Source organism: Cyprinus carpio, chromosome A10 (genome assembly GCF_018340385.1).
Source record: "Cyprinus carpio isolate SPL01 chromosome A10, ASM1834038v1, whole genome shotgun sequence".
Classification (NCBI taxonomy): domain Eukaryota; kingdom Metazoa; phylum Chordata; class Actinopteri; order Cypriniformes; family Cyprinidae; genus Cyprinus; species Cyprinus carpio.
The window spans coordinates 3,921,522-3,947,429 of NC_056581.1; the positions used below are offsets into that span (position 1 = coordinate 3,921,522).

Sequence of the window (25,908 nt, forward strand, 5' to 3'; positions counted from 1 at the left end):
TTTCTAAAACCCCTAACTATGAGAGCTTGAATCATGTGGCATGTTGAGGAAAATTGAGCTATTACTCTTCTAAGCATTCTGACATTTTTTGCCTGGTGCACAATAAAAACGTGCAAAACCACCCACAGAATTACACTGAATGAAATATTGCTACTACTGGTAATACTTTAGATATACCATGTAAACACTGTGGTACAAAATAAGTACTGTAGTACTGCCAGGGCAGATCAGCTTTGGTATATTTCACTAGAATTTTCAGTAATACAATTACTGAGAGAAAACTGCTAATTGGTGTTAGCGGCTAGCAGAAAGGTTAACAGTTCAATCCTAAGGTGCTTGGAAAGGTGTGAGATCTAGGAACAGCTGAGATAATGAGATGACAACCCAGCAGAAAATAATCATCAGTTTCAACAGCTGAATGGAAGAACGCAATTACGAACACCTCAAGAGATCACATGTGCCTGGGCCTCTGGGAACATTCTGTTCTGGAGTGAAGACCAATCGTTCATCTCTGTTTCCAGTTGAAAGAGCAGGTTTTTTGCCATTACAGTGAACATTCAGAGCAGAGATTCATTTTTAACTCAGACACCATTAAAGTTTCATATTGTGGCGGAGAAGAGAGGGAAAGATGGCATCCAGGAAGTGGAGGGAAAGGAGGCTGTGTATCCAGTCAAACTACTGCAATAATCTACAGCACCTAGTCAAATGTGAACATGGATAGGGTGTTTGACATGCATCAAAAACTTTAATACCTATGAATAAAACTACAAAAGGTTTGGGGTGGAGGGGGCTGTAGTACAATAAACAATTGTGGTACTGTTTTGGAACTTGATATCAAAAGTAAAATCTATGTGGGAATCAAAACCCGGTTCTATGCAGGAACTCATGAAAAGGAACAAAGGTTCTTTTTAGTCATTCAGGAACATACAAAACAGTGAGGCCAGTAGTTTGAGCCAGAATACGAGAAGAAAAATGACAGTGGTGCAAGCAAGCAATGAAGTCAACCCTTACCAAAAAGTAGTTTACTTCAAGTTTATTTTATTAAGTATACTTAAGTAAAGTTCAAGTATATTTTTAAGTATACTTTATGTAACAAGTATACAAATATCAGTTTTCTAGTAGTATACTTGTAAGTGTACTGTTTCAATACTCCTTGAGACTAAATTGGCCCACTTTCTAGTATATAAAAGTATACTTTTAAGTATACTTTAAATATAACAGTAGCAAACTTTGAGTACACAACTAGTTTACCTCTATGTTTGTAGTTTGTACTGCAATTATACTAAAAGTGAACTTATAGGTATACTGATAGTTTACTAATTAAATACTTTCTACACTCTGAAGTATAGTCTAAGTAAACTACTAGTTTAATAGTTTTATACTGCAAGTATACCCATAAGTTTTCTTTAAGTGAACTTTACATCATACTTTAAGTATACTACTATGTCCCTATTTAGGTTTTAATTTGTATATATTTTGTAATATGAATATCTGAACATACAAAACATCCAAAGAAAGAACAGGGTATCTGCTTGTAAACAAAAACATTTTATTCTAGCTTCATGCATCCTTTTTTCAACACTTTAATGTGGGTAAGTTTCATGAAAAAAAAAATAAAGAAATAATATTTTGAACAAAAAGCTGAAAAAAGACTATGAATTGGATTCAGAATGATAATCAAAACGTAGACGGAGTCGATCACCACCCCAAAGCTTGACTGTAATTATTATCTCTTCATCGGTAGACATTTTATTCCATAACTTTACAGTTTTGATGCTGTTTCATTTCAGATGATCGTGTTAGATTACATGTGTTGGTTCTTTTTCTTCTTCACAATGAATTTTTTTTTTTTGTGGAAATTCTGTAAAGATGTGTACTTGCGCCCTCTAACGTATAACAATGAAAACGGATTCTCAGAGCACAAGTATAGCTCAAATATATTAAGACTTTTTGTAAGAATAACTCAAGAATACTTAAATGCCATTTTAAGTATATATATTTTTTTTTAATGGAAACGTTCTGAGGAGTACATACAGTAAAACCCATTTCTGAGAAGTACATAAAAAGTAAACTAAAAGCATACTTTTCCTATTTTTTAGTTTAAAAGAAGTATACTAATAGCACACTTGAATAAACTTCTTTTGGAGTGGGAAGACAGCTCTTCTAATATTTACATCTTCATCTTACCTTCCAATATGGAATTTTTCATAATGACACTTTAAAGTGAAGACCAAAGTTGATCAACAAAGATTCATATTGAAAATGATATCGTGATGCATGAATGACAATTATTAAGAATAACAGCAATAGAAAGAATATAGTTAAAGAAAAACATTTTAACAATCAACAGCTCAAAGCAGAAACAGAGCTGGACAGTAACAAAAATGAATGAATGTTATGAATAAATTTTTAATTAACGAGAAAGAAAAAAGAAAGTGCATAAGAATACTAAACGAAAAAAGGTTTACAATTCAGAGATGCATCGCATGAGGAGAGTAGCCAGTCTCAGTGACGTCACAGTGACTGGCGTTCTAAATTTTCACGGCTTTACTTCACTCCATACACCAAAGATGATTCTCTCTGTCTGTAACTGCAGGACGGAAAGGTAAGTTCAGTTCCCACCACAGTCGAGTGAAGTTTCTTTGAGAAGCTTCATTCGGTCTGAGTCATTGCTTAAGCTAAATCAATCCTCAAATCTGGTCTCACTAGCTCAATAGATCCACTTTCCTGCAGAGTTTAGCTCTAACCCTAATCAAACACACCTGATTCTTCAGGATCATTAGAAAATCACAGGTAGGTGAGTTTGATTAGAGTGCCCCATCAGTGGCCATTCTTTGTGTTCTTTTTGAAGAATTTTATATATATTTTTTTTTAATGGAAACGGTGGTGCGTTGAACACCCTGTTCTGATGATACAAGAGTTGCAACTATGGCAGCTGAGAAGGCCATTCTTTGTGTTCTTTTTGAAGAATTTTCGGAGCCCGATGAAATCGGTATAAATACGTGTTTAATACTGCAAAATACGCTCAATGTTACAGTCACTGTCCTGCCGTCCAGAATAAAAGAGAACATCCTAATCGAGTGAAGGGATTTGTGGAAACTGAGGTTCCTAGTTATTGTGATCTAACATTTCAGGATGAAAAGACAAACATTTCAGGTGAAGGATAATCCACTTCTTACGTCCGAGACGGTGTTATGATCTATATGACCTAATTATTTTTATTGTGAGTATTGGGCTTATCATTGTTGCTGATCAGTCTAAAACCTTCTCAAGCCTAAGGGCTAACTCATCTAATCTGTGGCCTTTTATGCATCAAACTAAGATTGCTGTAAAGACACAAAGTACTGCCAGCAAGTTAGCATTTTTAAACATTCACTTACTAAAAAATAAATAATTTCTAATCAATGACTTAACCACAAACAATCTGGATTTTATGTTTCTAAACAAAACATGACTAGAGGACTGTTGCACTGCAGCTGTCTTCAATGAAACAGCCCCTCCTAATTTTACTTTCATGAGTGTCTGCAGGACTGTTAGGAGAGGTGGAAGTGTAGCTGCTCTATTTAAAGATGTCTATCAATGCAAGCAAGTGTCATTTGGTCAGTACTTGATTTTTGAATATATAGGAATTGTGCTGAAAGGTGCTCCACGCATGTTATTGATGATATTGCTCCTGCAATAGTCAGTAAGAAAACAAGCAGACAGAAATCAGCTTGGAGAAAATCAACAGCAGTACAGAGTATGAAAAGACAATACAGAAAAGCTGAGCGGAGGTGGTGGAAGACAAAACTTGAAATTTACTATAGCATCTATAAAGACAGCCTTCATGCTTTCAATGTGGAACTAGACACAGCTAGACAGAGTTTCTTCTCAAACCTTATAAACAGCAACTTAAACAACACTCGCACTCTTTTTGCTACTGTTGAGAAACTGACAAACCCCCGAATGCAGATTCCCAGTGAAATGATCTCAGACAGCAAATGCAATGAGTTTGCTGCCTTCTTTTCTGAGAAGATCATTAATATCAGGAAGGTGATTAGCACATCCTCAAGTTATGCAGAGATCAGACAGATTTGGCCGCAATATCAAAAAGACACTATGTCTATTTTTGAAGCAACTGATAGCAAAATTTGGAAGAAATAGTGCAGCACCTCAAATTGTCAACCTGCTATCTTGACAAACTTCCCACATCTTTTTTCAAAAGTGTGCTTAACTGTTTAGAAGCAGATCTCTTAGAAGTGGTGAATGCCTCACTTCTTTCTGGGACTTTTCCAAACTCCCTGAAACTGCAGTTGTTAAGCCCCTCCTGAAAAAGAGCAATCTTGATAACACCTTTTTGAGCAATAATAGACCAATATCAAATCTTCCTTTTATAGTCAAAATTATAATCAGCTGAACAAATACTTAAACTCAAATGGATACCTGGACAATCTTCAATCTGGTTTCCGACCACATCACAGCACAGACACAGCGCTCATTAAGATAATAAATGATATTCGCTTAAATTCTGATTCTGGCAAATTATCAGTGCTGGTATTGCTAGATCTCAGTGCTGCGTTTGACACTGTCGATCAAAACATACTACAGGAGAGACTGGAAAACTGGGTCAGGCTTTCTGGGATGGTACTCAAATGGTTCAGGTCAGAGAAGGGAGAGGTTATTATGTGAGTGTTGGAGAGCATAAGTCTAAGTGGACGTCCATGACATGCGGAGTCCCACAAGGCTCAATTCTGGCACCGCTCTTGTTTAGCCTCTATATGCTCCCACTTAGTCAAATAATGAGAAAGAACAAAATTGCCTATCACAGCTATGCTGATGATACACAGAATTACCCAGCCTTATCTCCAAATGACTACAGCCCCACTGACTTCCTCTGCCAATGCCTTGATGAAATTAACAGTTGGATGTGCCAGAACTTTCTTCAGTTAAACAAGGAAAAAACTGAAGTCATTGCATTTGGAAACAAAGATGAAGTTTTCTAGGTGAATGCATCCCTTGACTCTAGAGGTCATACAACTAAAAATCAAGTCAAGAATCTTGGTGTGATTCTGGAGACAGACCTTAGTTTCTGTAGTCATATCAAAGCAGTAACTAAATCAGCATACTATCATTTAAAAAACATTGCAAGAACTAGATGTTTTGTTTCCAGTCAAGACTTGGAGAAACTTCATGCCTTTATCACCAGCAGGGTGGACTATTGTAATGGTCTCCTCACAGGCCTTCACAAGAAGACCATTAGACAGCTGCAGCTCATCCAGAACGCTGCTGCCAGGATTCTGACTAGAACCAGAAAATCTGAGCATATCACACCAGTCCTCAGGTCCTTACACTGGCTTCCAGTTACATTTAGGATTGATTTTAAAGTACTTTTACTCGTTTATAAATCACTCAATGGCCTAGGACCGAAATACATTGCAGATATGCTCACTGAATATAAACAGACCACTCAGATCATTAGGATTGAGTCAGTTAGAAAAACCAAGGGTTCACACAAAACAAGGGGAGTCCGCTTTCAGCTATTATGCCGCCCGCAGTTGGAATCAGCTTCCAGAAGAGATCAGATGTGCTAAAACATTAGTCACATTTAAATCTAGGCTCAAAACTCATCTGTTTAGCTGTGCATTTATTGAATGAGCACTGTGTGATGTCCGAACACTGTATTTTATGTATTGCACTGTATTTTATGCAACCCAAAATTATTGCACTGTATTTTAGGTAAAATCATTTTCTATTTTTAACTGTCTTAAATTCATTTTAAATCAATTTTTAAATCATTTTCAAAGTTTTTAAATTTCTTGTTTTATTTTTGTGATTATTATTTTTTTCATGATTATTTTACTTTCTTTTATGTAAAGCACTTTGAATTACCATTGTGTACAAAATGTGCAATATAAATAAACTTGCCTTGCCTTGCCTTGATCACTGTTGTTGTGCTATGATATTGTAATATTTACCATTATATAATCAGAGGAGTATAGAAAAGTTTATGAAAGTGTCAATCCACAATACAATAGCAAAATATATAAATATGTATAGTATTTTTATGTTACATTAAAGGGGTCATATGATATTGCTAAAAAGAACATTGTTTTGTGTATTTGGTGTAATTAAACGTGTTTATGTGGTTTAGGGTTCAAAAAACACATTTTCCACATACTGTATATTATTGTTTCTCCTCTATGCCCCGCCTTTCTGAAACGCAGACTTAAAGAAGTTCCAGATTTATACTTGTGCTCTTATTATTTCAGTTATTTTGCCTTTAATGTAAATAGACATGTGCAAACAATATATTTGCTCTTGTGAATTTATTTTGATGCTAATTTTTGTTAATTACATTGTGCAAGCTCTTTTTTTTAATACCCCGTGGTTAATATACATGTTGCTGCTGATTGGGTTGACATTTTTGACACACCCACCAAACAAGACAAAAAACGTATCTCAAACCCCGTTGCCCACCGTTTCCTGGAAACATGTCGTTCAAACCAGAAACCTTTTGAGGTGTGAGTTTGAACTTGCCCCAGAATATACAGAATGGAGGGGGCATGGGGCATTCGTTTCTATATTAATAGTCTATATTAAAACAGATCAACACAATGAATTGGAATTTAGATAGATTAACTACACAAAAACCCATTATACCTACACACTTCGTAAACATGAATCACAAAAGCCTTTCAATTCCAACAACACAATAATAATAAAAACAATACATGCCACATGTAGCCTATTAAGTGAAATATATGGAAGCCCATTTCCGCCACTGAATAAAAAAAAAAAAAAAAAAAAAAAAAAGAAATAGGTAATTGTGGCTTTATCTCACATTTCTGACTTTTTCTTGCAACTGCAGTTTTACATCTCACAATACTGACCTTTTTTCTTAGAACTGTGTGATATAATCTTATAAAGTCAGAATTCCGAGAAATAAAGTCAAAATTGCGATATACAAACTTGCACTTCTGACTTTTTTTTCAGAATTGTGTGATATGAACTCGCAATTGCGAATTATAAAGACAGAATTGCAGGATATAAACTCACAATTGCAAGAAATAAAGTCAGAACTGCGAGATGTGCAATTCAGACTTTTTTTTCTCAGAATTTAGTTTGTATCTTTCAATTTTGACTTTATAACCCACAATTGCAAGTTTATATCATGCAATTCTGACTTTTTTCTCGCAATCACAAGTTTATCTTGCAATTCTAACTTTTTTTCTCACAACTGTAAGGTATAAACTCACAATTAGCTATAAAGACTTGCAAAAAAAGAAGAAAAAAGAAATGCAAGTTTATAAAACTTTTTTTTTTAAATTGCGAGTTTAAATCTTGCAGTTCTGAGTTTTTCCCGCAATTGTGAGTGTACATCATGCAATTTTGACTTTAGAACTCACAACTGTGAGGAAAAAAGTCAGAATTGTGGGATAAAAAGTCGCAAGTATCCTTTTTAATTTTTTATTCAGTGGTGGAAATTGGCTTCCTTAGAAATCTGATGGTCATTGCGTGAAATTTCTTGAGAACTTTATCTTTTCAATAGTCAGAATCAGAATCAGAAAGAGCTTTATTGGCAAGTGTGTTTACTGCCAAGTACTTTTTTTTTTTTTTTGTAATCCGATTACTTAATCTAGATTACATGTAATCAGTTACTACCCAGCACGGCATACAGTAATATGTTAAATAATAGGCAATAACTTACAGAGATCAACATTTTTCCTAATGTTTCTTTCTTAAAAGTAATAAAATAACTATTAAATGGATCCATAAAGATGAATCAACAATTGTTTAATTCCTCACAATTCCCATCCATAAGAAGAAGAAAAAAAAAAAACAGTCAAGGGCCACTGGATTAGTGTGCCAGAGTAAGAAGGTGCTTGTGTCATTGACAAAGATGAAGCTTCACTATCTGTGTGCACATATTTTATGCAGTGTGTGTAAATGAGAATGGTGTTTTGAAGGCATAAGGGTCATGTGGGTCTGGCCACACCTAACCTTCTCTTACAGAGCTTCAGGAATTAAAGAGCAGTTTGTAGCACCATCTAGAGTTCACTACACAGCAGTTAAATGCATAATCCAATATCTTAATGACTGCAAATAAGGGCAGGGATAGGAAGGACATTAATTTGCACCAAATCAGCACATACCAAAAGAACTCATTAGATTAATTTCTTATTACATCTCTAAATGGTGCTTTTAGTTAATGAATACAGGAATTGTGCCTAATTAAGCATGGAATAGCCATATTCAGCAAGTTGTCAGAGACTGAGACTGAAATATAGCCTAAATCAAAGAACAGACAGATTGAAGTAATACACAAATATATTAACAAAATTCCTTCCAGGATGAGAGTTAGGAGAGAAAGAGAAAAGGCCTTACTTCCACATATTCTCCTTGGTTGTCTGTGTTGTCCAACTGTCTGTAAAAAGAAATACATTGTTTAATAGCACATAATATTCATATTATGTATTATGCAATATAAACAGAGAGTCATTCAAACATTCATAATTGCCAAATAAACCCTGATAAGAATTCCAAAGCAAAGCTGACTGTAAATTATCCCACTTTATGCACAGCTACTTACAATGCAATCTAAATGAATATATTGACATGCAAATTATGTTGTCATCTGATAAGTGTCACATTTCTGTTCTGTTCTGTTGTGTTTTGGTTTCTCTGCTTTCCAGTTTGTCAAGGTTCCCTCATTTGTTTCTATGGTTTTTCATTTGTTAATTAATTCCAAGCATCTGTTCTGTTTCTCCCTGACTGGATTCTCCCCTTTATTTAAGTCCTCTGTTTCCCTAAGTTTATGGTCTGTTATTATTTGTTTCCCTAAGTTTATGGTCTGCTATTATTTTATCTCAGCCAACACCTAACAATAAGAAGGAGTTGTAACAGTGACTCATACAGTTTAGTGTCCATGTACAAAAATATTATACTGCAGAATGCAATCGTTGACCAATCAGAATCAAGAACTCCAGAGAAATGCATAGTAATACATATTTAAGCATATGAAAAATTGAAAGCCACCTCAGCGTTAAACAGCATCAGTGAGATATGTAGTCAAATGGATTGCATCATATTAGTTCTTTTTTTTCACACCACAGGATGCCTTCTAAAACTCAGAGAGGAACTTGACAACCAAAGGAAGTGAAAAGCGTGTTCACGTTCCTCCTACTGCACGCCACATCAATGAGGAGAAACAATGAGCAGAACAATGAGGATGGAATGAGTTTCCACCAAAAAACAGGAAGTGCAGAGACGGAGGATTTGAGCACAGTAATATGAATATCCTTATTATTACAAGACTTTATTCTTTTTTTTTCCCCTTCGGGCAAATAAAGCAGCACTATTCCCAACAAGAAAAAAAACTGAGGGAATTTATAAAGGAAATATATTACTTTTAAAAGCTATTAAACAGCCAATAATACACATTAAAGGGATACTCCACCCCAAAATGACAATTTTTGTCAATTTTGTTATACAGTATGAAGTGACGGGAACATTTTTGTAAGTGAAGAAAACAAAAATAACAACTTTATTCAACAATTCCTTTGTCAACAGTCTCCTCTGTGTCTCTCCATATAACCGTATGCTGCGTATGCTCTTCTGTATCAGCCGCGCCACAAGGATGTGCTGTTTCTATGTGTATTTAGCTTTGATTTGAAAGAAAACAGAGCATCCTTGTGGCGCGGCTGATACAGAAGAGCATACGCAGCATACGGTTATATGAAGAGACACAGAGGAGACCGTTGACAAAGGAATTGTTGAATAAAGTTGTTATTTTTGTTTTCTTCACTTACAAAAAGTGTTCCTGTCGCTTCATATAACCCAGATTGCACGTCTGATGGTAGATGAAGTATTCTGATGACAACTTTCATACCTTTTATGGACCTTGACACTGTTATTTATTTGGCAGTCTATGGGACAGTCACAGGCCTCCCGGTTTTCATCCAAGATATCTTAAATTGTGTTCCGAAGATGAACGGAACTTTTATGGGTTTGGAACGACATGGAGGCAAGTGATTAATGACATATATTCACTTAAAGGGATACATTCCCATTAATACATATACATACAATACATATTTATATACATATACATCAGATGTTTTGATTTATTTTGCTTTCAGTTTACACAGTACCTCATATAGGCAACTTCTATAGACAACATTTACTGTCTTGCAAATATCAATTAGGGTTATGTTCAAAAGCTTTAATAATTGATTTTTAAAATGAAAGAGTTTCGGCTGGAGGATTTCAAAACCCAATGTACTGCACAGGACTAAAAAATGCTTTGTCAAAATTCATGCACTCTCAGAATAAAAGTACAAAAGATGTCACTGGAGTAGTACCTCTTCAAAAGAAACAATTTTGTAACTTATTTATCCCGAAAGGGTGCAAATTAGTACCATAAAGGTATATTAGTATCTCAAATGTATATATTAGTACTGTTTGAAAGAGTACAGCCCCAGTGACAGCTTTTACACTTTATATCCTTTTTATCTGTGAGTGCGAGAGAAACGAACTTACTTTAAGCATGGAAAGAGTTTTTAACAAAGGCTGTCTGATAAATGAGCAACAACAAATTCACCGTCAGATCAGGCCAAGAAACAGCTTTCAACATGGGAAAAAGTTTCATAAAAGCAGAAGTGTGTGGAAACCACTGCCGAACACACTGAAAAGGCATTGGATGAATGCCCTTAACACTTCACTCTGAGTCAGTCAAAGTGAAACAGTGCGTGTTGAACAGAAGTTTCTTTTCTAAAACACAGGTATGAAAGCAGAATAGATATGCAAACAGGAAATGAAGCAAAGGTCCTTCACATATGCTCAACAAATGTGCTGTTATTTCCTGCAGCTTACTGGAGTGTGTAGAATGATTTTGAAAACATGTAAATTAACATACCAAGCCAGAATATCTCCCAAAATGTGAATAAGACCCCAAGATGCTAAAATGCTCCCTGAACAGAAATCACTCAAAGAAAAAAAAAAAAAAAAACTAACCATAACATTTTAAAACTGCTTTTAGAAAGAGAAATTTTTCAGTGGGTCTTCAGGTGCACAAAGTCAGGTCTTGAATTGTACAATAACATCTTGTGGTGTGGAAGCAGAATCACGCAGCAGCATAATAAGAAATTTAAGAAAATCACTATTTACACACCATGATTAATTTATTCTGCAACTGAAAGTGAATATATATATATATATATTATATATATATATATATATATATATATATATATATATATATATATATATATATATATATATATATATATATATATATTATATATTAGTTATTATTATATTATTATTATTATTTATTTAATGTTAAATGATTTATTTAATGTTATCCACAGTATCCACGTTATACACAGTAAGGTGTAGCTGAAGCAGTGTCCTCTTATTGACAATGCATACAAAAGCAGGAAGACTTTTAACACACTCTTTCCTGAAGACATTTCTTGCATCCTCCAGGTGTGCCGGCTGACCTCACATCATTATCCTTCTTCAGCTGTATTTACAAATGACAGGGAAAAGATCTTTGCTTGCAAACAACAAACCAGGTGTTGTTTATAATGAGCTCAGACTGAATACAGTCTTATTATAATGTAATATGCAGTTTGCCTATACTTAAACACTGTCCATACAAGATACCATAATAATAACTTATTTTTTGCCATGCTATATCTCAAAGTAAAGTATTATAATTTAATACCATAACTACACCGAACTACTATATTGAATTCATAGTACATGCAGTGTAGATATAAAGGACATTTCACTCATTTTTTTTTTTAAGTTCACTATTTACTGAATATTGCTATTATAATTAAAGCTATTAATAAGAAGCAATTTAGCCACAACTGTCATAAAAGTAAAGTAAAATAAAATAAATTGATTACCAAAGTTATTCGAATTTTTGGTTAGAACTAAAATACAATTTTAGAGGAAACTTTACCCAAACGACATACCAACAATGATAAACTCACCTTAGATCCTTGTGCATCTTTATATTCAAACAATACTTCCAAATGAATATACAACAACAACAAAAATGTTTTTTTTAAAAAAAAGGCCCAATAAGGTGTTTCCTAAAATTGTTCATTCAGTTTTCCAGTCTAAGGCTTACGGTCTGTCAAGTCCCTTTGGGAAGCTGAGAGGAATGAACAGCAACTTTTCTTTGAATGTCTGTTCACCCTGTTGCTCTCTGCTGCCCACTAATGTGACTATTCTGAATTTATGAGGGTCACTTCTAAAATGCTGTTTGACCTCACTGAACAAACATTTACAGGTGTGTGAGCCATTTACACGCCATCAAGTGAAATTAGAAACATGGCTGAACCGAGCAGGGGAGCAAGCCTGATGTAAAAAGAGAATATTCAACACTATAATTACCCAAAAACTTTCGCATATCCAATCCCAAACATATGTTAATAAATTCACTTAAATATATTTTAGTATTTTGTTATTACCTTAATGGAGTATAGGGCCCCTGAGATAAACTGTATAATAATTCATGTCTAAACTCACAGAGCAGGTCTTAATCTTATGAGAGCATCTCAAGCGTGACATCAGTCCAGGTTTAGTACATGTACAATGAACCGGTGTCACAAAGGAGCAGAGATCATAATTTACTGTGTCACAAAGCCACACTGTCACGGTATGTGGTCAGACATGAGGATTAGTCTCATTTGACGTTATAGTGCAGTTATCTGATTAATCTGTCAGGAGTTTCTGTAGTGCCCTAATGTCTCAATATGCTTCATTATTAATTTACACATATACAGTCTAACAGCACTGGGGCTTTTCACTTTTTGTTTCACTCCACCTGTGTATTTGGGATATTTTTCAGTTACTGTGGGTTGCATCGGTATGCCAGTAGGTGGCGTTAAGTGATTGTCTTTATGAGCAAGTCAGTGAGTCATTCATTTAACTGATTTGTTCGTAAACTCAACAAACAAACATTAGTCTATGTTGCTCGCTGGTTCATTCAGCTTTGGCTTCGTTTGGATTGTGTTTAAAATGTAAGTTGCTCAATATTAACTTCTTGTATACTGAACTGTTGTGTAAAAATCACATTCGTATGTCATGCTGTTTGTTAGAACAATAGCGTTCATGTGACATTGCTATCCTCTGAAACATTTAGTCACAAATCCATTTCTTAAAAACACTTTCACTGCTAAAAAAAACTCCCCGAAGAAACCATCAAAGAAATTCTAATGGTTTCCACTACAAATACCATTACAAACCATCCAACTATTAACCATTAAAACCATTAAAAAATGTTTTCCTGTAGTGTGTTTTGGGACATATTCCATTAGGATTTAGTGGTTTTAACAAACCGCCAATAAAAGGTGACAAATTACCAGCAGAGACCCACAAGGACCATTACCGTTTCCATTAAAACCAATGCAATTCCCATCATAACTTGTAAAACCATTACAGATTCCGTGATGGTTTCTATTGTTTTTTTTTCCAGCATGACACACATTCAGTATAAATACTTAATAATATCCAATTAAAATTAACTGTGAATGGTATTTCGTCTTTAATGTTAATTGTACTGTACTTACTGAACGTAGCTACTGTACTTAATGGGTAAAAACAAATGATGAAGATCATATTCAAGAATCGAGGAACGTAGCTGATTCTTACCTGTTAGGCTCTTTTTCTTCCTGACTGTCTTGTTTACAGTCTGATCCTATTTTAGCATCTTCCAATGCTGCTTGCTTCTGCTCCACCTGCCTGCCGTGTTTCAGAGGTAACTGAATCAAGTTATTGTCCACCTGGAGCTCCTCAGCGTCCTTCATGGAGGTGTCTCCTTCTTTGTGTCTCTTCTTGGGCAGCACTGGCTGTTTGTATAGCTCTTTGTCTGGCACACTTAGATCTGGTGAAGTTTCCAGACATGCATTTGGTGGATCAACATGTAGCTTGGAGTCATCTACTGGCTCCTTATATTCATCTTCCCACTTTGTTGAGTTTCCATCCATAGTTGGTGGAGGTGGAAGTTCACGATTCTGAATGTGTTTATCTCTGGTTCCTACAGCTGCCTTGTCCTCTAAGATGGGGTTCTCCAGGGCCTCCAGGCCCTTCCCAGAGAGTACGCTGAGAAGTGGGGAATCAACGACATGGTCCTGTGGAGGTCTCATGCTTTGACTCCGACTGAGGCCGCTCTTGTCCTTGGACTTGCTCTTCTTCCAGCTTTTGTCCTTCTTCGGGTTCCGTGGCATGGTGCCCATGTGCGTGTACATTTCACTGGAGCTGCCATAGTTCCGTGGATGCATGCCCATATCGTCGGTGCACACCTCTTTGACATCATCCTTCTGAGTGTCTGATTTTCGCCGGAGGCTGGTGAGACTACCAAACCACTTGAAGCCTGAGAAAGGAGAAAACATGTATAACTCACTGCACGGTTTTCAGTTTAGACCTCTCATTGGTAAAAAATAAATAAATAAAAAATAGCTTAGGGTGCTTGTTGTGGGCTTGCTGTGCACCCCAAGGTCCCTCTAATACCAAGAGTTCCTTAAATGTGAGGAATAGAAACATGTAGCCTCTTAATTAAACATACGAGCCCTGACTTCATCTGTGGGAAAAATGCATTGGTCCCTTTAGTGAAAGTCATGACATTTCTGTGACATTTGCCAAGTATGGTAACCCATACTCAGAATTGGTGCTCTGCATTTAACCCATCCAAACACACAGCAGTGAGAAGTGAACACACCGTGAACACACACCCGGAGCAGTGGGCAGCTATATCCAGCGCCCGGGGAGCAACTGGGGGTTCAGTGCCTTGCTCAATGGCACTTCAGCCATGGGTATTGAGAGTGGAAGAGAGCGCTGTTCATTAACTCCCTTGCCCACCTACAACTCCTGCCAGCACCGAGACTCGAACCTGCGACCTCTCTAACCATTAGGCCACAGCTGCCCCACTTTTTTTTACTTTTTTTTTTTGTGACGTAAACAAAAAAGCCCCTAAAACAACTATTTGAACATTTCAGCTTCTCCTAAATGAAACCAGAATATCTCCTTCTGGTGAAAATCATGTCAAGGTTGCAGAGCAGTGATGATAATGAATGGGGGAAGAAATTAAGATACTGTAAAAACAAGAGGGCGATTCTTAAAATAAAGCGTCGTCGTATTTTGTAATGTTTCTGTGTTTCAATGTTTTGTCACTGTTGGAACATCTGTTCATTCATCTTAATAATTATAGCTCTTGGGGGACTGTCAAAGTTTAGCCCCATTCTGGTTTTGTTTCTTGTCAAGTGGTCTTGTGTTATGATTCAGACTGAGTATATTTAGATATCAGACAGACTAAAATTAATAACACATGGGAATGATAAAGGTGATGTAGTGCATAATGTATTGCTGCACTGATATATTGTACTTGAAGAAGACACACAGCTATCCAAAATTGTTACTTATATTAAAGATGAAACATGATTTTGAGATAAAACTGTTAATTTTTGCATTCACAATAATCGAATAATCTTAAAATGAATAATTCAAATACCAGATCTTATTTACACTTACATTTTGAATTAAGAGATTAAGAAAATATCAGTGTGAAATATAATAATAATAATAGCACATACATTCTTAAAACATGAATGAATAAATATTTAAACATCTACCTTAATGCTTATTATCATTTTCACTAATTGCAATGTGTACATATTTTGACTATATAGTCAAAAATAAAAGTAACTGAATAGATATTTTCTCAGGAAAATGAAATTCTTGTAATTTTATTTATTTATTAATTACTGATCAAAACACATTTATTAATCAAAATAAAGATTTAATGTTTTCTACATTTGCTATATTTATTTAATCATACTGTAAAAATGTAATTGTTACTTCTAAAATGTTTAATGATTAATCACAATTAATCACATCCAAAATAAAAGTTGTTTATATAATATATTGAGTCATAATTATATTTTATATAAATCTATATTACATATATTTCTTAAATATATACATGCATGTGTGTGTGTGTATTTATGTATACATACAATATACACACACATACAGTGGAGATTAAAATTAGAGAACAACCTACAATTTAATAAATTTCAAGGTCACAGCTTAGTCCTATTTGACTTTGTCCTAACAAAAGGCCAGTTTTTAAGCATATTTCATAAATTAATTGTATTCTGATGCACTTTAAAAAACTTAAATGAGATACCTACAGAACACTTATTATTAGTGTATTATTAGTATTATCAGAACAAGTATTATTAGTGTTAATCTGGCACCTGGTGCTAATTTCCTTAATTATATGACAAACTGTGTTTAACTGGCAGCATTCCTCCAATTTTCACTGAGATTGCAAGATGGTGGGCCGCTCTATGGAGACTGAAACCCTGTGACAGGATCCTTTCAGCCATAGCAAGAGAAATTTGCCATTCCAAATTTTTTGTGATTTCGCGAATATTGCAGCTTTACAATGAGACTGTTTAGTGATGGGAAGTCCGGTTCTTTCAGACAGTTCGTTTCAATGAACCGGTTCAAAAAAACGGTTCACAGGTTCTTTTATGTCTTCATGTAATGACGTCAATTCTATCATCTCAGCAAATGAAAATACATTCAAACACATTAAAATAAAGTAATTTGTAATCATTACTTAAGATAAATAGTTATAACCATTGTCTTCATCAACTTTTTACAGAAACTGTAACAGAACCTTAACCATACAGAAATCCAGCTCATAAAACTTAAAATATAACGTGCATACACTATAGTAAATAGTAAAATTAATTTACATGTTTTGGCTGTTGATTGTTCATTATGTTTAAATATTGTTTAATATAACTAGTTGCATTTGCATTTTCCAGTAAGTTTGATGTGTTATTAAAGAAAAAATTTTGTTCGCGAACTGAACATCACTAACACTGATTCATTCAAGTCCCCCAAAAAGGCTGGTCGTCCACGTATGACAAATGCATGAGAAGACAGGATAATGCAGAGACTCTCAATGGGGAATCGGTTCAACACTGCAGCTGGAATTGCTTGCCAATTCAGCACTGAACAGAGTTAGGATCTGTCTCGGCACGTTTAAGAGAAGTCGGAATAAAAATGCACTCTGCAGTAACAAAGCCTCTCATCAGCAGAAAGAATCAAAAGGCTAGACTTTGCTGAAGAGCATGTTATGTGGACAGAGGGAAACTGGTCCAGTGTTCACTTTTGTGATGAGATCAAGTTTAATTTATTTGGGTCTGATTAGAAACATTTTGTTTGGCGTCAAACTGAGGAAAAACTGAAGCCCAAGTGTGTGAAGAAGTCAGTGAAAGGTGGAAGAGGAAGTGTGATGGTTTGGGGGATGTTTTCTGCAGCAGGAGTTGGGCCTCTTATACAGTTATACAGTATACATGGCAGGTGAATGCAAATCTTTTATCAGAACCTCCTTCAGCAACATGCAGTTCCATCCCTGCGGGCATCTTACAATCAGCCTGCAATTTTCATGCAAGACAATGCTCCCGCCACTCTGCAGAACAGGTAAACCAGTGGACCAAGAGTGAACCAAGATCACACCAGCGCAGTGTGAGAAACTAGAGAAGTCCTGCGGCTGCAGAAGTGGTGAAGTCATTCAAGGCTGGGGCATCTACACTTCCTACTAATTTCTTACAGCTGTAACCCTCCAAAATTGTAATTTTAATCCTCTTTTGTGCTACAGTGGTTACTGTTCTCTGAATTTGATCACTGTGTTTTCCACAAAATAAAGGTTTTTGTTGAACTGCCTTGGACAATTTGTTAAACATGTTAGTAGAACAGTGGTGTACTTACAGCTAATATTCCTTAAAATTTTAAGTGATGAAGATTATCAATATTTCAGAATTTTTTGGTGATGCGATTAATCGCGATTAATTGAATTGACAGCTCTAGGTTCCATTGTGACAACTGACCTCATAAGGCAAGTAAGACAAAAGGTACAATAAATATCTGATGAGTAATCTATATTTTTATTGGGAATACATTGGCATGTGTATATAAACATACAGTATGTGAGTAGTTAATATTTTTGAAATAAATTTTTATGTTTTATACTTTAAAGACCTTTTGTTGTTCTGGAATGATAGAACTTACTAGTGAATGTACATGACTGATTTTAGATCTTTTTTTTGTGGTTTTTACTTTTCCTGCCATTGTGTGTTTTTAATGACTGTGCTTTTACGTGTATTTGCTCATAGTATCACACAATATTATAATACATCTCTCAGATGCAGTTCATCCATATATATCCCATATACTTTGACCTTATAATACTCAAACTAATCTAATATAAATTACTTTCGTTTTAATCATGAGTTTGTTTTTCTTGGTCGATGTTCAATTCGTCTAATATTGATCAAGTCTAAAGTACATTCATTTGCTTTGTGCAGCTGAATCCCCAAATGTCATTACAGTATTCCCATATCCCATCACTGTCTTCAGAATGATTCTGGCTTTGGTTTTACTTCAAGGCATGAGAAGCAAAATGACAAAAAGCCTCTTAAAAACGTATCAGTGTCTATGCACCACCTTCAAATACACTAACCTTCATAAGAGAGGAACATTAGCCTTTCAGGCCATTATAAAAATCAATAATGTCGACAAACTGCTCCTTTATAACTCACTGATAGCTTCGACAAGGACACTGGGGCGTTATTTAAGGCATTTTGATCTTTATTAGTCTTGCTTAACCGACCAGAGACTTTAACCACAATAAGAAACCTCATGGCAAAATGATATTGCATTATACGGCGGAAGTGCTCAATCAAATATACTCACTTAGTTTGCGTTTGATCATGGTTTCTCACTCATGTGTCCGACAGGATACAGACAGTCTTTTCCGGGACGGGGAGCCACAAGTCTTCACTTCTTGCTCTTGTAGGTGTGTTTGTATGTGTGTGCGTAGATAGAAGTGTGCACTTCCGCTGCACAAGGCTGATGCTCTTAAGCAGCAGCAGCAGCAGCAAGGAGGACTTCCTGTGGTTGCTGGGCGGATACATGTGATCTGTACTTACCAGTAATGCCATATTTACTCAATAGCACTGGATGTCGACATACAGGAGAGCTTCATGGGTCACTCTGTCAAAGGTGACGTAATGGGACGGGATCTGCATTCAGTGTCATTCTAAGACTGAATGATATGACGTCTAACAAAATGTGCATCACCTTATATTATGATATTTAATACTTTATATATTTTTTTTCTTTATGTAAAATTTTATTTATATTACCTTATTATAAAAAAAATAGCTTTTGTAGCTTGTATCTGCCACTTCATTTAAACAAAAAACACTTGACCTCTTGACCTTTTGTACAAAGATACAACGAAGTAAATTTCACATTTTTTAAAATATGCTTAGTGTCTAGAAATAGTGTAAAATCTTATTATATAAATATTTCTTATTCATCAAATCATGACTTTATTTATTTATTATTTTTATTTAATTTTTTTGGCCTTGAGTTGAGTTTAATTCACACCAAATTATGAGCAAAATTAGGCAAAAATAAACAGTTTGTAATTAAATTATGAAACAATACATAATTTAAGTGACATTTCTTCATTTGTCATAATTTTATTTATTTTATTTATTTATTAAATTTAAGTTTAATGTGCACCAAATTATGAGCAGAATTAGGCAGAAATAAGCAGTAATTAAGTTATGAAGCAACACATAATGTCAGTGGCATTGGTTCTTCATTGTGTTTTATTTATTTATTTATTGTCCTTGAGTTGAGTTTAATGTGCACCAAATTATAAGAATAATTAGGCAAAAATAAACTGTAATTAGGATATGGAACAATGTATAATGTTAGTGACATTTCTTCTTCATTACATTATAACTTTATTTATATATTTATTTAAATCCCATATTTTCAATGGATTCCACTGTTTTTTTTTATTATTATAATAAATAAATGTATAATAAATTGAATTTGTCTATGGCGTGAGCTGTGGCTAAAAACCTACAATGTTTGGAGGACAATAGCAGACTAGATACATTTGAAGAAGAACAACATTACACAACACAGAAGAAGCAACAGAATTGTTTATAAATGTGTTGCATCTCACTTCCTTTCTTGAGTTCTGCCTTGAGCTTACTTCCTGCATGAATGTCAGCAGTGTGTGAGGGTGTGTTTGTGATACTGAGAGAGAAAGTGAGAAGTTTAAAAGGGTGTTGCTAGTTTCTGTTGTGTCTGCAATTTAGACTTTAACATAAAACCTAAGTGGCCCTGAAATCACAGTTTTAAAGATAGTCACACAGATAACATTACTATAGATGATACATTTCGTATCTATTTTCTCATACCACAAGTGTCTTGAATTAGGTTTGAACGAAGGACATAATCTACTAAATGTTGCATCTGATATGAGTCACTGTTGCTGTGCTTGATTTCAACATGTGCAGTTTTTTTAGTCCAAATGCATGCTGTTAAATGCAAAACTGACACATCAAACATCTCTGTTCAAATTTGCATACTATACATCACAAGTATGCAAGATTATAGTGTCTCAACTTATTGTTTTTGTAAAATGGTATATCATAATTTTGGTACACATTAAATGCAACTCAGTGACAATAAATAAATAAATAAATAAATAAATAAGACACAATAAAGAAGCAATGTCACTGACATTATGTATTGCTTCAAAACTTAAGTACTGCTTATTTTTGCCTAATTTTGCTCATAATTTGGTGCACATTAAACTTATATCAGAGGTGCCTGGATATTAGCATTGTTAACTAAAACTATTAAAATCATTTTTGTTAATTGATCAAATATTGCGAAAAACTTACTCTAAATGAAATTTTTTAAATGTTGCCTTGTCATCTAACTAAAATAAGTTTAAGTACTAAAATTTGTAACTGAACAAATTTTACTATTTACAAATATTTTTGTTTAAAATGACAAAAGCACAAATTACTAAACATTTAATTAAAATAAAAATAGATATGAAAATAAAAGCTAATGTATATATAAAACAATAATAGTATAGAAGTAATACTAAACAACACTGCTGGAGATATACTCTTCATATACTGTTATGTACTGTTTTTATTTTTTTATTTTTATGATTGTAAGATAATATAGCTACATGCTAATTCTTACAAGGAAGTGTAAATATAATGTACTGAAGTGGTGATGGGTGATCTCAGTACTGTGTGTAAATATATCCCAATACTGGCATACTGTCTTACTACATACTTCAAAACTAACTACTTTCCCATTTTTAGCATAGTTTATACTTAGTTTATAGTATTCAAACTGGGGCACAGCCATGACTTTGACACTATGCAATAATGCAGTGACCTATCTGACCACTAGAGGACAGCAGCGGTCCAAGTATACATCACCTACAACACTCATGTGCTTAAAGGGATACTCCACCCCAAAATGAAATTTTGTCATTAATCACTTACCCCCATGTCGTTTCAATGACGTAAAAGCTCTGTTTGTCTTTAGAACACAATTTAAGATATTTTGGATGAACTGGGCGATGCTTTTCATACTTTCCTTGACGCTGTTATTTACTTGTCAGTCTATGGGACAGTCTCAAGCCTCCCGATTTTTATCCAAAATATCTTAAATTGTGTTCTGAAGATGAATTAAGCTTTTATGGGTTTGGAACGACATGGAGGTAAGTGATTAATGACAAAATTTTCATTTTGGGGTGGAGTATCCCTTTAATAGCTGCTAATTATCAAGTAGCCATGAACTGGGCATATATTAGCAGCCTATTAGCCTTGAGTTGGTTTAATGTGCACCAAATTATGAGTAAACTAGGCAAAAATCAAGTGGCTATAATTAAGTCATGTAACATTACTGCACGTCTTGTAAATGACAAGCCTGTTAATAACTTCATGACTGGAGGCTTACGAGAAATAAATTACAGTTTGTCAAGTGGAGCACTGCTAAATTTGCAGAGACAGAGCTATATGAGATCTGTATTGGTTTCAAATCTAATTTCATTAATAAATATTTTACAACATAAAATATTCCTAGACTTATAAAATGCTCATATAGTGAGTTTTTAGTGGGCACCTGGTAATAATAGACATCTCTTTGGATCTTTAAATCAGTTTTTTTTTTTTTTTTTTACTTGTGTACTAAAACACAAATAAAGTGTAAATAAAAAATGTTGTGGATTGAGCAATTGAGGGTTTTTATAATAATAAAAAATCTTTTGGTTCCATAAAGAACCTTTAACTCCCATAAAACTTTCCCAAGCAGAATAATTTAAGCTTTGATTTAAAGCTAAATCTCCTACATTAGACCTACTCTCAAACGAAATATCTAAACTTAGTTCCACTTATGCAGAAAAAGGGATAAAAGGGAAAATTACGGTAATAAGAGGGCTAGAGTGACACGTAGAGTGGTGTTACACATCAACCTCTAGCTTTGACATAACCCAGCATATATTTCTGTCTTAAATGTGCAGGTCTGATTCACAGGAGATGACAGAATGTAATGGAAAGTACTTCAGAGATGACGGTGCACATGGCTAGTTAAAGCTACACATATACACCTACACACACTGTCATAATTTTTCACCAAAGTGTCTTCACCAAAACATTGATTCTTAATGTTTTATCAGATCTTCACAGCTAACAAAGAATGTTCTCAGAGCATTGGCTAACATTTTAGTAATGTTATAAATAGAATGTTCATTCAGACCTAGCAGGTCTTACTCAAAACATTAGTGCAAAATTGTTCATGGAACGTTTTATTTCTGAAATGTTTTAGTTGGACATTCATCTAAAGTTTTTTTAGAATGTTAATTTTTTTATGTTCCGTTTCAGAATGTTCAGAGAACATTCAAAAGTAACATTCTCATTAAGTTTACAAAATTATAAAACGTTCCCTTAATGTTTTGCATGAATAAAAAATAAATAAGTGTATTAAAACATCTAGATAAAACCTGGAGTTTCAGTAATAACTTTTTTTTTAACTTAATTTGAACATTAGCAGATTCATGTTACCTGAGTCTGAGCTCACAGCCAGATTCATATTAATTAAACAGACTAAAACACACTTTGTGGAACTTGTAAATGACATCAGGCTGTAAACCCCTTTTGGGACTGAGGTTAAGCATCTTATTCTAGTGTGCACTATTTCTGTGTTTACAGATAGTCCTTGCCCTTCATATCCCTTTTCCTCTCTCTCCCTCGCTATTCCTATCAACAGATGAAACGGAAGCTATGAAGATAAGGAGGAAAAACAAATATGATGAATCTAATTTGTAAAACTGTTCATTCTCTGATAAAGGGATTTGAAGAAACATCCGCTCCCTGAGGCTCAGCTCAAGACTGAACACACACACACATTGCGTTATCATGACTCAGTCGAGGAAGCTGTGAGCACCAGTCCAGTGCTGTTATTCTTTTGTGTGACAAAAGCCACTGATACTGTGACTCTCACTTTACAGATGCTTTTCATGGGCTATTGGAGGTTAAAGCTTTTGATGTTTCTGTTAGAAATTTATAGACAAGATGTTAATTAAGCAATATCACACAAGAAATAGTGTGAACTGAATATCATCAAGTATGTCATCACATATTGTTTATTTTGTTTGTTTGGTGTTTATCTGTTTAGTTTAAGGGAATAGTTCAACCAAAAATAAATATTTGCAGAAAATGTTTTCACCCTCAGGCCATTCAAGATGTAGATGAGTTTGTTTCTTCATCAGAACAGATTTGTAGAAATGTAGCATTACATCACTTGCTCACCAATGGATCCTCTGCAGTAAATGGGTGCCGTCAGAATGAGAGTCTAAACAGCTGATAAAAACATCACAATAATCCACACCACTCCAGTCCATCAGTTAACATCTTGTGAACCGCAAAACTGTGTGTTTGTAAGAAACAAATCCATTAAAACACTTTTTAAGTTCAAACTGTTACTTCTGGCTAAAGTATCCTTAATCCATAATAATGCACCATTTACAAGCAAAAAAACTGTTCTAAACAAATATGTTGGTGGATTTTGACAACAAAGGAATGGATTATTATTATGGATTATGGACTCGTATTTTAGCCAGAAGTCAAGGTTTTAAGTTAAAAACGTCTTGATGGATTTGTTTCTTATACAAACACGCAGCTTTTCACTTCACAAGACATTAATTGATGGACTGGAGAGGTGTGAATTACTTGTGGATTATTATGATGTTTTTATCAGCTGTTTAAACTCTCATTCTGACGGCACCCATTCACTGCAGAGGATCTATTGATGAACAAGTGATGTAATCTCTAAATTTGTTCCAATGAAGAAACAAACTCATTTACATGTTGTGAGTAAATTTTCATAATTTTTTCTATTTCATACTGTTTATTTATATTGAACTACAGTTAGCTTCCACAACCTGAGACAGGAGCACAGGAGTGAGGAAATGAATAAATATCTGAAGAAGGCCAATGAGAAGTGTTAAGAGCTGAGAGGGAGGAACCGGATTCTCACTGCTTACCTTTCCTTTACCCATAATTCCTCTTTCTAAAGAGAGAAATCCACAAGGAAAAGAAAGATGATGCCTGAAAACAATCAAAATTGTATTACAGTCAGTAAAATGAATTCAGATAATCATTGGACATGAGAAATAAAGAGAAAATCCAGATGTGAGATGGATGACAGATGTTTTCAATGAGGCGGCGATGGGAGGGATGTGTTCAGTTGTAATCTTTAAAATGAGAGCAGCCCAGTGGTTTAACTGCTATAATCTCTCTGTGTGTGCAGTGTGGCCATTTGTGAACAATTTTTTATTTTTTCATCTTGTCACTCTCCTCCACACTACACCAGATTAACTCCGACGTCAGGTGAGTCGTGGATTAATGCAGAGTGGCAAACATCACACACACTTACACCAGTCAGATCATCAGTCAGAAAAAAAGTTATAGGGGTTTGGAACAAGAGTGAGTAAATGACAGGGTTTTTTTTTGTTGTTGTTGTTGTTGTTGTTTTGTACAAGCGCTCCTTTAAATACTTCTCAAAGATCAGTATTGTCTCTTTTATTCCTTATTCATGGTGTTGCGTGGATAGTGAAGTATCTGCTCATGTATTATTTCTTGTTCTTACATCATTTGGGCCTAGACTGAGCCTACAGTCAGGATATTAAAATGTCATGCACAACTAGCATTGGATAAAGAGGCCGGGGCGAGGTGAAGGTGATCGCTGCTCACATTTAAGTAGGAGATGAGATGATTTATTTTTATTTATTAATATTGTCGACCGCTTTACATGTCCTCAACATCTCTTAAATGTCACAGAAAGGAAAGTTTAATATAAACACACAATTGTAAGAAAATAGTTCATCTTTTTTTCTCCCCTCAGAATTGGACTTTATAACTCACAATTAAGTCACAATTCTGAGAAAATTAGTCAGAATTGCAAGAAAAAAAAAGTCAGAATTGCCAGATATAAACTCACAATTGAGAGAAAAAAAAAACAGAATTGTGAGAGAAAATATCACAATTAGCCTATCTTTTTTTTCTTTCTTTTCTTTCTTTTTTTTTTTTTACATTTTTAATTCAATGGCAGAAACGTGCTTCCATATGGTTTCATACCAATGCCAATACCAATTATTGAATTTAACAATACCAGTTTTGATGCCAAAGATAATAGAAAATTCTATTAAACACCTATTATGTTTAATTGCTTTACTTGTTAAGTGTTATTTTACAGCATTAATTATAAAATTATGTAGAAAATGAGTTTAAATTAGGGGTTTTTTAGACATTACAATCATTGACTTTTTAAAAAAAATCATAATTTGTTTATTATTAATGTTAATGCTATGCACATTTTTTAATCTTTACATTTGAAACGGTTCTTTCTGAACTGTCAGGAAATTATGTTTTATCACAAGATCACAAGAAAATCATAGAAAAGGATCTGTAGGCCTCAATTTTATGAGCTAATGTCAAAATGTGTATG

The 25,908-nt window shown here is 34.4% G+C and overlaps 1 protein-coding gene across 1 annotated transcript in view; it reads right to left on the bottom strand.

Annotated features, from left to right (window-relative positions):
- The window catches only part of sh2d3ca (SH2 domain containing 3Ca), a 52,083-nt gene extending 33,166 nt beyond the window's left edge, over window positions 1–18,917 (bottom strand). Inside the window, 4 exon segments of the mRNA XM_042764776.1 lie at window positions 7,386–7,387; window positions 8,365–8,404; window positions 13,648–14,368; window positions 18,763–18,917. Coding sequence (XP_042620710.1) covers window positions 7,386–7,387; window positions 8,365–8,404; window positions 13,648–14,368; window positions 18,763–18,781 — 782 coding nt within the window. The 5' untranslated portion in view covers window positions 18,782–18,917.
- Window positions 18,918–25,908: the final 6,991 nt, after the last annotated feature.